Here is a 13,278-nt window from a genome sequence, read left to right as displayed (position 1 = left end):
CTGTTCTGTGTGTTCACTCCTTCACCAATAAATCACCCAGCTTCACCTACCTGCGAGTCCTGCGTTTGGGTTCCTTCTTCCTCGCCTCCACTCCACAACGCCTGACAACAGCCATATGAATAGTTTTTAATAAAAGTGTTAGAAAATCATACAATTGGTATGATTTTGTATGATTTTACAAAATTTGATTTTACTTTCTCTAGCTTGTCACAGAAGAAGAATCCTCACATAAGCATGTGTTACCATTTTGAACCAATGTACATATTTACCATCACTGACCTAACTAGGATCTTCATTGGATGCCCACCCATATGGATTTAATGTGAGAAACCCAAGTGGGTCCCATATATACTAAACAATCTTGAGCCCAACTAAAATATATGCCCATATTAACTTAACATAACCCATTTGGGGCCCACATAGACATGTTTTCACGGTCTGACTTGCATTTGCCCATGTGTGACCCATATAGTTTCACCAGGTGGGCCCCACCTATGTCATCAGTACTAAAAAATGTATATTGATTACCTCAATTTGCCCCACCTGGGGCACACAGCAAAGGGTTTTCTTTAAAGGGAACATTTAATTATATCACCAATGAAAATTAAACTGGTAAAAGTTTTACAAGGAGAAGCTTGGTAAGTGTTCTCTGCCTTTTCTTTATCCACATTTTTCTCCTGTTTTGTTCCCAGTCAGGGAGCTCAGCTAACTACAATGGGGTTGTAACACTCAGTGTACCCTATGGAGACTCATATCAGATGACTTTCAGTTCTTTGAAATAAATGATGTGTGAAGGACTTCTGGCCTCCAGTCAACCAGCGGAGAGTCTTCATCGCCTGGGTCGCACCTCAAAAAATGTCCATGCCACAAATTTGTAAGTGTAATAAAGAAGTAGTAGTATTTGGATCATTACCAGTAGCATGCAAATATACTCAAAGAACCTGAAGTAAAAGTACTTATGGGCACTCAGTAGACATGATCTTTGAATAAATGTGACATAAAGATGTAGCTGCAGGTGAAAATCTTTTGCCTCGAACACGCTGAAATCACTTTAACGTCAGACCATGAATTTCTGTGACAGTAAATTAAAAATCTTGTGTTGAATCAAAATCATTTTTTATGGGATCTGTGAATGAAATACTTTGGATTTATTTATTTTAAAAAGGCCAGGGGAGTGTCTAAGATGGTCTTTTTTATTCTGTCTTCTGGACTTTGTAGTTTCATTAGAGTAGACCCACATAAACAGAATCCACCGTCACCTTGTTAAACAGCAAAGTACAGCACAACACTCACTTTGCTTGTTTCTTTATGAAATCCCTTGTATTTAATGATTTTATTCGTATTTTTTTATCAGCTTCTTACTGTGAAAGATGATAGAAGAGACTCTTGAGCTTCACTACAGAATTTCTGAATAAAACGGGCTCTTCAGTTCAGAATGGTTTCGGTTCTAACATTTGTTCTACTCTTTTACTATCTAACAAACCCAGAGAGTTGACTGACGGGAGCAGTCGTGAGAATGGTGCATGTACTGATGGAAATTTTTAAGAGACAGCACATGCAAGGACTTGTCATCTCTTACACAGTTGCGGTGTGAACATGTTCAATTTGATTTTAGTTTCAAACAAAAAAGTTCAGCCTAAGATGATTTCAACAGAAGTTGAGCACAGAGCAGCTAAAAACATAAACCGGGTTATTTTAGTCAACATTAACACACATTATACAGTTACTGAGCGTTACTGAGCTTTGGATGCTGACTGTTGACCTTTAGTCTGTGTTGTTTCTCTTTTAGCCATCACAGCTATGCCTGGACAGGGTATTATTCTGATGTGTCAAGATCCAGATAACAACTTCACAGGCGTAATGTGGACCAGAGCTGACCAGATAGAAGGAGAAGAATATGTGCTTTTATACCGGGACGGGCACTTTGAACCACACAACCAGAATCCATCGTTTCACAACCGGGTGGATCTGCAGGACAGACAGATGAAGGATGGAGACGTGTCTTTGATTCTGAAGAATGTGACGACTAATGACACTGGAACATACGAGTGTCGTGTCTTCGTGGGAGAAACAAGCTCATGGAGATCCATCAACACCACCTACCTGAGTGTTGATCCTCCAGGTGAGTGAGTAGAGTTGAGTGTGTGTGTGATCAGAGGTGAAGCTGCTTCCTGGTTGTTGATGTTTGTTTCTAAAGATGTTGTTGATGAGACTTTGTAGAAAGCAGCTGGTCTGAGTGATGTGATCAGAGTGCAGTAGATAATGTCTGACAGCAGTTTGAAGAGGAAATGGATTCTGTTCTGTTCTTCACTCATCACCTACCTGACAGCTGACACCTCACACCTGTTTCTCACCTGCAGGTCAGACAGGAGGACACACAGAGGATGGAGGGAAGGAGGCTGGAGGAGAGAAGGATGAAGAGAAGGAGGATGGAGGGAAAGAGGATGGAGGGAAGGAGGCTGGAGGAGAGAAGAGTGGATCTGTTGGACTCATCATTGGTCTTTCAGTTGTTGCTGTGGCTGTTGTTGTTGTTTTGATCTACATAACATATAAAAAATGTTGTCAGGACTCACATCGTCCTCCCACTGAACCACAGATTGAAATGTCTGAGAGATTTCTGAACTCTGAATCTCCTGCTGATAAACAAAGAGACAGAAGTGACCTGGAAGCCAACAGCTGTCACCAACACTCCACAAGGATCCCTGATGTCACTCTGACACTTGAGAATGAACTACTTCCTCCTCAGGAAACAGCAGGACTGCTTCCAGAGTGTGACATCAGAGTGCAGTAGATAATGTCTGACAGCAGTTTGAAGAGGAAATGGATTCTGTTCTGTGCTGGTTGATTTCATTGGTGGTGGGTTTTTGTTTTTTTTGTTTTTTTTGTTCGTTTTATCTGCACAAAACTAAGAGATTCACAGTTAACACCAGCCTCCATATAAAATGTTTGAAATCTCTCAGAGCTGTCTGTTACTCTAATAAAACCGCCAACAATTAATCTTAAATACTTGCTTGTCTATTCTTACTTAAAATCAGGGGAAAAATAATGAACACCATCTCCTGCTAGTTTCAGTGTTAAGAAAATTCAACTTCAACAGCAACCAACAGAGTGGTGTCCATGTCAGTAAAATAGGCCCCAAGTGAACAAATTTATTTCAGTAACACACAGTAATTGATGATCCCAGCTGCCTCATCTGAACTTCTGGATTTGGTGCTAAGTAACATTTAATTTTCAATTAACTACTTGGATGTTCTGTCAAATACAGTGAAGCAAAGACAAATGCAGTTTGTGTGTCCCATTGGCCTGAAAGTGTTTAAAATACCCAGAAAAGATGTGACGTTAGGACAGAGTTAAACCTGGAGGTCAGGCGACAATAATTAACAAACCCTGCTGCTGTAACTCAATCAGACTGTTTTAAATTGTAAATGTCAACATGGTGTGTCAGTATTAGTCACATTCAAACATTTCTGCTTATTTCAGTGATTTAAAGTCCTTCTAACTGTCCTGTAGCCTCTGGGAAAGCTTCAGGTTTCATTCTCTATAGTGAAGTTTCAGAGAATCATTTCTCTGTGAGTCAGAAGGGTGAAATAGAAACAACGCTTTAGGTTTTCTGTGTTAAACACACAGATGAAGAAAATCTCAGGCTGGAGATTAATAATTTGTTAAGTTACAGAACAGAAAATAAAACATTCATCAGGAGCTGAAAGTTCATCATCTTTAAGTGTAAAACTGAAGATGAAAGCTGAAGTATGTTTAAAGGCTGTGCTGGATCCTGTTTGAGCCTGTCAGACAGCAGAGGGAGCAGAATGAAGGAGCTCAGCATGTTTATGGTTTGATGTTTTCTGGTCTTCTATTTAAATAAAGACACTGTTTCCCACATAGAGCACAGAGCTAAACAGATGTTTATTTTTAAATAAACGCGTAAAGCTTTTTCACATCTTGTTTGATCCTGATTAATCTTCATCTCTGGTCGTGTCTAAATTCATGGGCTGCATCCTCCCGAGGCCGCATTTGTAGACCGATTACGTCACAGCGACGCGCCGAAGGCTGTCCAAATTCGTAGACTCCTCCGAATGCAGCCGACAAATGCGTCCTCCTTTTCCCCGAATTTGAAGGATGGGTCGGGTGTGTCTTGGCCCACCATATCCCAGAATTCATAGCGCGGCCCAGCCAAGCTCCAGTTTCCGGCAATGGCGGCCGCTACTAAGTTTTAAAATTACTCTTATTAATCTTTCTGGGTCACAAAATAAACTTTAAACATATTTTCAGGTGAGAATGTGGGTTAGCTCGTTGATAATTAAAAATGAACACAAAAAACGGAGAAAGATTTCGGGTCCATTTTTGATTTTCGTGCCGTGGCGCTGACAACTGGAAATACTCTGAATTAAGGGCGGGAGTAGATCGAGAAGGCTAGACCGTCCAATTCCACAGCCGTTTACTTCCGGCCTACCCGACCTCCTGAGGACCCGGCCCACGTAGACCGCGAAGGCCGGGTCCTCAGGAGGATGCAGCCCATGAATTTGGACACGACCTCTGACTCTTTTAATGACCACCATTTACAAAATGAATGAGGGAGCTGCTTCCTGTACACTTCAGAGGCCTTTTCACAACCACAAGTCGCCCTCTGCTGGTCAATTTAAGAGAATGTGCAATGCTTGAACGAAAGCTGACCCTCATCAACCACACTGCGGTGGGTGGATGGTGGGATTGTAATTCAACTGTTTCAATACAGCATATACAGAAACGGTAGTTAAAAGTCTCATTCAGCAAACTACTGCATCATCTTCACTACGTTCAAGTAGATAGAGATAGATAATCCCGCAGACCAGAGCTCACCTGTGATGCAGATTTATTTTGACTATTTTTAATGCTGTCAGTGTAAAATGAGATGTTTCACGTACAGAACCACAAAGCACTCATGCATTGTTTCCCTACAATACTACATTTATCACAGCTGCTATTTTTATTTACTTATTTCTCTTTATTTGTTTGTTTACAACAAAAACAATAAGACAAATAACATTTACAATATTAACCAGAGGCTCAAAACAGCAGAAATAATATTTGCACAATATAAAAAAGGGAGACAGAAACAAAACGGTTAACATTAAGACAACAATATTATTGACGAGTATTTTCTAAATCCACAGAAGAAGTTGTATATAAATGAAAAACTGTTGTCTGTTGCAGATTTGGAGTTGTGCTCAAAGCTGGTTGATGGAAATTTTAAACTGAAGTTTCTTGTTGCTAAGTTTAAATGTATGAATAAAGAATTCCCCATAAATTGTGAGCAGATTGAAAATGAAAAATGCCGCTGTCTGAGACATTTTTAAAACACAAATCACAATTATTGACATATTTTCAGAATATTTGGATTTTGGATTTAATATCAAGCTTTCCTCAAAGATTGGGTTTTTTTCCAGGGTACCATATAAGTAATTGACTTTTAAATCTGTCCACAGAGCACAGAATGTTGATTTTTATTATGTTGATTTAAAGTCTGTCATATCAATTGATTTAACTTTAAACTTTGTTGTCTGTGCTAAAAAAAACAGAGCAAAGGGTGACGTGTTGACCTCTGGGCCAGTTATAGTCGGGCATTGAAGCAGTAGTATTCAAACAGTAATTCACTGATTAGAAGCTGCAGCACAAATGACTGGTGCGTCAAAATGGCAATCCTGGCACCTGTAAAAAAGGTGAAACACACCAAAAACCTCAATCATTCATGGTCAGGTGATGTGGGTGTTTTCAACCACACTGTGGAGCAGTGTTTCTAAACATCTGTGCCTCATAAGCTCAACGCAGCAAGGAAACATCTAGATAAAGTTTAGAAACAGTTTAGATGAAGGCAGACGTCATCTCAGACAGCACACCTCTATCAGCCAGGCTCAAAAGATTTCTGAGCCTGCTGATGCTGATTAATGTTAGACAGGCCAGCACAGAGGCTTTGATTGTGACAGGAACAGGCCCTGAGCACCAGATCCAAAGAGGCAGGAGCCTGGGAGTATACCACAGCCAACATGACATCATAAACAGGTGCCCATTTACAAAAAGCCTGACTGAGACTGTATCGCATATACAGTGGGAGGGGGAGATGCTAGTTGGAATAGCATACACTGGACTTTGTGCTCCAATTACATTTTAGGGTGCTTGGTTTAAAATTCACTTTGGTCAGAGTCAAAAGTAAAAACAAACAAAATCTCTATATAATTTTATGTAGTACACTTGAAGCCTGTTTTATTCATTGTGTTACTGATTTATTGTACCTGCTAATAATAAAGGCTTACCAAAGGTACATGCAAGACTGTTCTCAAAATGTGCTTTAAAGGTTAGTTAAGGTTATTATCAGCGACTGTTTGATTTGTCACCATCGGTTGCTTGGAGCAAAGCTCAGGAGGGCGAGCTGCGTATTCTTATCTCTGGTTCAGCAGGATACCTGAGTGATTATGGGTTATATGAGCAAACAAAATCTCCCTTTTCCCCTTTCATTACACATTTAAAATCTTCATACTTTTTTCCCACCAAAGGATTAGGGTAAGTTTCACTGTATGCATAATAAAAAACCCAGTTTGCTGCCATGTGCTCATATTAGTACACATAAATCTCTTTATGGCACACAGGCAGAAAAAAAGAATGATTTTCCAATACTTATGAAGAGCTCTGTGTACAAGAGCAATTACAAGAAACTGCTGATTTCATTTATACTTATGTCCATGACAAATACATTCTTTTAGTAAACAGTTTATTTTGATGTTTTATACACGACTCATTTACAACATTGAAATAGGTGATGCCAAAAATGCAACAATTAAAAACACTCAAAAACTGAAAGTGTCTTGTGCTGCTGTCTGAAACAGAGAATTACATGACATAGACAGAAAGATAAATTGTTGAAAAAAATGTACATACAGCATACACACATATCAGACCGTGTTATGTGTAATATCCATACATGAACACTTGTTTGGATTCTCCAAGCGCTTAAGAAACAGGTGCAATGATTCCTCCATTACCTCCTTTAGCAGAGGATACTCTGCAGCATTCATTTTAAATTCTCATTAATGAATTAAACTCCATCACAGCTGGAAATGAAGCATCTTTGTGTTTTTATGAATCTTTTAATGATTTAATTCCACAAGCAGACTTACTGTACAGCTAAGTTCAGATAACAACGACATAAACATTAGGAGAGTTTCCCAGCAAACATGCCTGACTGGGACTCGTGCAGAGTCATCGTGGTCAAACCCTCAGTATTAGTGATGGTAAATTTGATTATTTTTACTGAATCGAGTTTTAATGAGTCACTCACCAAAGTGAATCAGGTTTTTTGAGTCATTTGATTCACTGAGTCAGTTGACCAGAGAGTGAAAAAAATGTACATTTTCACTCAAATTTAATTTGTTTCTCTTTTCATGTAAATCCCACTGCTAAGATGAATGATTCTAAAAGAAAACAACTATTTTATAGAGCAAAAAAGAGCAAAAACATTTCTAAAATTAAGCAATTTCCTTCCTATTTATTTTGTTTATTTTTATTTTATTAGTATTTTCCTTGAATGTGTTAAATATATATTTTCTCATCTAAATGTCCACTGAGCTGTGAGCCAGGGGGCGGTAATGCACCTTAACATTGGTTGCCAACCAAGAAGAAGAAGAAGCTGTGAGCCAGGAGGGAGGGTGAGTGGCTCAAATGTGCTGTTAGCATGTTAGCATAGCGATGCTACTGTGAACCGAGGAGCTATTGTCTTGGTGTGAGCATCTACTCAGGGTTTTTTCTTCCTGTTCAGAGCAGAAAATTTTTTGTTAAGATACTGGATGTTGTGTTTTTCTCCACAATTTTAATTATAAACTAGATATATTTCTGCTAACAGCAACCAGGATGAGTCAGTGAGTCAGTTGGGCTTGTGAATCATGATTCATGAGTCAATGAAGTGATTCTCGAGTATTGAACGATTCGTTCATGATTCGTGCACCACTACTCAATATTCATGTGAAAATCAGGAAACAACTGGGCCCACACTGTCCAAAAAACTTGCCAGTGCCCAATAAAATGTTTACGATTGTACTCTGGACGATGCAATACAGTACAACTTTTTTATTGGCAAAGGGAGGGTCTAAATTAGAGCTGGTGTTAAAGATTTTGCCCACAATATTACATACTTACATATCGAAGAACGCTTTTAACAATAATTAAATAATAAATTAAAACAAATAACAATTAAAAATGTTTAGACGTCTCTGTGCACCATGGATGTTGCGCATATAGAGATGTCTGTGAAAAGTGGAGAATAAATATGTGCTAGAAACACATAAATGAGAGTCTGAGGGCCTCAAAGCTCCAGTCGTTTCACTTGTACTGAACTCATTTGTTGCATTTGAGTCACTTTTTTTCTACATAATTAACATAGAAAACTCTACAGCAATGTTTCTCATAGTCACACGTGTTTATTTATTTCCTTGTGGGGACATCCCATTGACATAATGCTTTCCTTAGCCGCTTACCCAAACCCTACCCATCATGAAATGAATGCCTAACCCTGACATCCTAAACCTAACCATAACCTAATTGTAACCCTGACAATAAAACCACATTTTTGAGTCTCAAAAATGCCTTCAAATTCGTGGGATTCTGGTTCCTATAACGGCTGTTGGTCGGCACAAGTATTTTTGGTCCCTACAAAGATGTTAACACCCACACACAGATCTCGACATCATAAACTCGTTTTAAAGAATTAAACTCACAAAATAAATGTTGCACACCTGTACATGGTTAGCGTGCTCTCTGTGACCCTTTATTTTTGGTTTTCACATTTCAGTTTTGGATGCTTTGACCTTTACTTGCTCTGTTCTTGGTTAGTTAGAGTTTCATATTCTAACTTTTGTTCCTATTTGAGTTATTTTCAGGTAAGATTGAGTTTTCTTTCATGTTCTGTAACTATAGTTATCATTTCTTGTTATTCCCCTGAGTTTCTTTTTTTTCCTGCTTTCCTTTTATCCAGGTATCATGTAAAGTCCCCATCGCTGTATGAGAAAGCCCCTGTGTAGTGGCTTCTCTTGTCCTTGTGCATTTTATATAGTCTTTATCCCAATTCAGGGTCTGCAGCCTTAAAGGCCGCATTTTAAGGCCGATTACGTCGCAACGACGCGACGAAGGCTGTCCCAATTTGAAGGCTGCTCGAAATGCGGCCTTCAAATGCGTCCTTCATTTCCCTGAATTTTAAGGATGTGGCCGTGTAGACTTCGTGGCCCAACATATCTCAGAATGCATAGCGCGGCGGTGGGTGTGGATAATTTTGCCGGAAAAAAACGGCGGATGTAAGTACCTTGAGGATCGTTGAGGCTACGTACTTTAAGTCTGCAGACCCTGAATACAGCCATAGTTTTGCTTACCATCTTATTTTTCCTGATTTTGTTCAGGTGTGTCCCTTGGTGGTTTCCATCTCCCTGGTTACCTCACATGTGTATTTAAGGCCTCAGTTTTCCTTGATGAGTTGCTGCATAGTGCTGTTTGTCAGCTCAGGGGTTTCACCTGTGTGTGTTTCTGTTTGCTTTGCTCTCTCTTCTCTCTCTGTACACTTTTTTGTTTGTTTTTCGTCAGGTAACTAAATTTTCTGCTGTGGTTAAATATGGATTCATTTCCATTTATTCAAATCTGTTTGGGCGTCTTTATTTTGGCTATGATCCTTCTTTAAACAAAACTCTCTCTCTTTTTAAAATTCAAGTTACTTATAACTTGTACTTGTAATATAATAACGAGAATCCCAAACAGTTTCATTTCGGCTTGTTTGGTTCTTGTTGCTCTGTGTTTATCTCGATACTGAATCCTGAAGCACAGAGTAAATAAAACAGAGCAAACACAGAGGAGAGTGTACACAGATGACGAGCAGACATTTGAAATTCAAATCAGTTTGAGGTACGTGGCCTGTTTTTAACTACTCCTTCACCTCCTCTGTTCTCAGGATGGTCTGTGGACTCAGTCATTGTATTTTAAGACTTCAGTTCCTCTAACAGCAGCAGGTTTCCCCTCTTACATGGACAGTATGTTATATAAAGACCTCTGTGGCATGAATACACAAACTCATTGTTTGAAACTGAAAGACAAATGAGAAGTGACTGACATTAAAAAGCTTGAGGCATGAGATAATAGACAATAGACTAAGATAGTTATCAAAAAGCTCATCTTTGCTTTCTTTTGTTAGTCATTTTTCCTTTCTTTTAAAGAAAATAAATCACAGGGTGAAGGAAAAATTTATGTATGGTATGTATTTATATGTATTATTGTATATCATTAAAATCTGACTGCTCTGACACTGGGCTGCTCATTAATGTGACGGTGGATGTTATAAATGTGGGTAAACCACGCTGTAACTACTTGCACAGCAAGATCTTCCTCTGTACTTCACCCCATGAGTTCTTACAGTGCAGTTAATATTACATATTAACATTTACAGGCAGATTTATTCAACAATCATTACAAAGGCTAAAAAAAAGAAACACTCATGTGTTCTCTCCCTATTAATGCAATTTAATCCTTCCTGTTTAAAAGCTTTCAGTATCTCCAATGTCAGTTAAGCTAATCATTACGTAAATATCAAACCACACTAACTCAACAGAAGTAACATCCATAGTTCAATCACGAGCTTTGGAAACTGTTTAAAGCTTAAAAAACACATATTGATAATCTTATTCAAATTTAATCTTGGAAATTTGACTCGCAACACTGCAGGGAAAATGTAATGCTAGGGACTTTCACATCAGTCAGTCAGAGATAAAGTTACCACATTATGCCTTTCTCAGCTTCCTGTAGCAGAACAGAGATAGAACCACAAATAGAGCTGAAACCTTCTAATATGCAAAACAGTATAAAAACAAATAAATAAAGTTTGACGGTTGGAAAGAGCAGCCGAGGCACTGACAGTTCAGCCGTAGAAACATGTGACACATTTTAAACAGTTTGAAGTTCAGCAGGACGCTGGTATGAGTCCAGATTATGTGTTGTTTTATGTTTTCTGTAGATCAAAAACACAACAATACCACCCAAAAGAAGGACAGCAGAAACTGCCACACCGACAGAGCTATGCCTCCCTATCTTCTCACTTTCCCGTTCCTCCTTCCCTCCATCCTCTGTGTGTCCTCCTTTCTGACCTGCAGGTGAGAAACAGGTGTGAGGTGTCAGCTGTCAGGTAGGTGATGAGTGAAGAACAGAACAGAATCCATTTCCTCTTCAAACTGCTGTCAGACATTATCTACTGCACTCTGATCACATCACTCAGACCAGCTGCTTTCTACAAAGTCTCATCAACAACATCTTTAGAAACAAACATCAACAACCAGGAAGCAGCTTCACCTCTGATCACACACACACTCAACTCTACTCACTCACCTGGAGGAACAACTCTCAGGCTGATGATGACAACGGGGTCGTCATCCTGATTCGCTCTCTTCCTGCGGTTCATTTTTGTCTCAACACGACACTCGTATCTTCCACGGTCATCAAGCGTCACATCCTTCAGAATCAAAGACACGTCTCCATCCTTCATCTGTCTGTCCTGTAGCTCCACTCGGTTCTTAAACGATGGATGCTGGTTCTCTAGATCAAACCGCTCATCCCGGTACAAAAGTAAATATCCTTTCCTAAGACCGTGTTTGCTCCACTCCAGAAATGTAACAAGGTTGTTGTTGTTGGCTCTGCATGACAAAGTGACATTCTGTCCAGTTTCAGCTGTGATGTTTACGAGGTCTACAGGACAAAAGAGAACACCAGTGTCTATTAAGCTGACAAATTCTGTTATTCTGCAATTAGAGATCATCACATGTAATATGTGATACAACAACATAATATAACAATCTGTGAGGTCACATGGTTGGGCTCTCCCATAATTATTAGAGCTAAAAAAGAAAGAAAGAAACAGACTCTTTGGACATTTCTTGGTGACATGAGGGTGATTCCCCAGTGACATCCATCAGATATAAAACTCTTATAAACAGGATATGGTTATAGGTTCCATGCACCCACATGCTAAAGGCTGCAAAACAGTTCTGAGGCAAAAACCAGTAACTGAAACCCACACAACTCTTCCCACATGGTTTTTCAGTATTAAGATACTATGCTCCTATACAGGAAACCTGCTTGTTAATGAGATACATTTGGTTCGATGATTTATAAATAATCACCTGAACATAAAGACAGACAACCAGTCACACCCAGACCTAAGGGCAATTTAGAATCATCAAGTAACCTAACCCCACTTACTGCATGTCTTTGGACTGTGGGAGGAAGCCAAAACCAGTGGAGAGAAGCCATGCAAACATGGAGAGAACATGCAAACTTCACAGAAAGACTTGCTGCCCAACATAAAATGTCAGTCTACTAATAAATCTATTAAATGATGTCATAGTATTTTGAATTAAATCTCACCAATCTTAACAAGGGGAATGAAATCAGCTGCAGATTTAAGATTATGACATACACATTAAAGGGACAAATATACATATATGTATGTATGTACAATGCCATCTGTGTTGGAGATTCCCCACATTGTCCAAAAAGTCACACACACACACACACACACACACACACACACACACACACACACACACACACACACACACACACACACTCACATGCAGCTGCTGACAGGCAGAAGTGAAGAAACAATAACGTCCAGCAGTGCGACAGCTGCCCTGCTCTCTCCATGCTCTCAAGCTGAGTAGATTAGAATTTCAACGGCTCTTTGTTGACATCAAATGGGAGGAGCTCTTATGACGTTAGTTTCCAAATAGAGATGATAGGCATCATAATTACAGCCCATTAATATATATATATATATATATATAATCCAGGCTTTGAAAACAGCCAGGTTAACCCCCATCTTTCTTAAATAAAGTATATTTCTAGCCAACAAAAGACGCACTACTGATTACAGTAGTCACATTGGGTGACACTGTTGTACTTTTAAAAATGATCTCATATGTCGTTTTAATAATCAGGTTTTTACAACATATATTAAGCGATCTGCGTGTTTTCTCTGGGAGAGTCCAAGGAAATATGGAAATCATTCAGCTCGCTCCTTTCATAATCCAAATAATTTGTGAACTAAAAACTAAAACAAATTTGATATGACCCATCAGTCTGTTTAGGATGACGGTGTTGAATGAATCTGTAGCCTATAAACAGCATTCAAACATAGGTGTCCTCATATTCGAGGTGTGAGAAGGCTGCGTGGATGGCTGCATTAACGGCATCTTCAGTGCAGTGATTCTTTTGATATGCCAATTG

The 13,278-nt window shown here is 39.1% G+C and overlaps 2 protein-coding genes across 2 annotated transcripts; one reads left to right on the top strand and one right to left on the bottom strand.

The window, feature by feature from the left end:
* Positions 1-1,769: 1,769 nt before the first annotated feature.
* On the top strand, positions 1,770-3,962 carry LOC146521423 (uncharacterized). Its single transcript, XM_085155197.1, has 2 exons — positions 1,770-2,122; positions 2,361-3,962. Exons 1-2 carry the CDS (start codon positions 1,801-1,803, stop codon positions 2,789-2,791), a joined length of 753 nt encoding a protein of 250 aa, XP_085011323.1. The 5' UTR covers positions 1,770-1,800; the 3' UTR covers positions 2,792-3,962.
* A 6,312-nt stretch (positions 3,963-10,274) lies between these two features.
* On the bottom strand, positions 10,275-12,719 carry LOC146521422 (uncharacterized). Its single transcript, XM_085155269.1, has 3 exons — positions 12,624-12,719; positions 11,383-11,739; positions 10,275-11,144 (listed from the first exon to the last, which is right to left on the bottom strand). Exons 1-3 carry the CDS (start codon positions 12,694-12,696, stop codon positions 10,945-10,947), a joined length of 630 nt encoding a protein of 209 aa, XP_085011395.1. The 5' UTR covers positions 12,697-12,719; the 3' UTR covers positions 10,275-10,944.
* Positions 12,720-13,278: the final 559 nt, after the last annotated feature.

The sequence above is a fragment of the Neolamprologus multifasciatus genome, chromosome 3 (genome assembly GCF_963576455.1).
Source record: "Neolamprologus multifasciatus chromosome 3, fNeoMul1.2, whole genome shotgun sequence".
Lineage (NCBI taxonomy): Eukaryota > Metazoa > Chordata > Actinopteri > Cichliformes > Cichlidae > Neolamprologus > Neolamprologus multifasciatus.
This window is presented reverse-complemented; position numbering and strand designations above follow the sequence as displayed.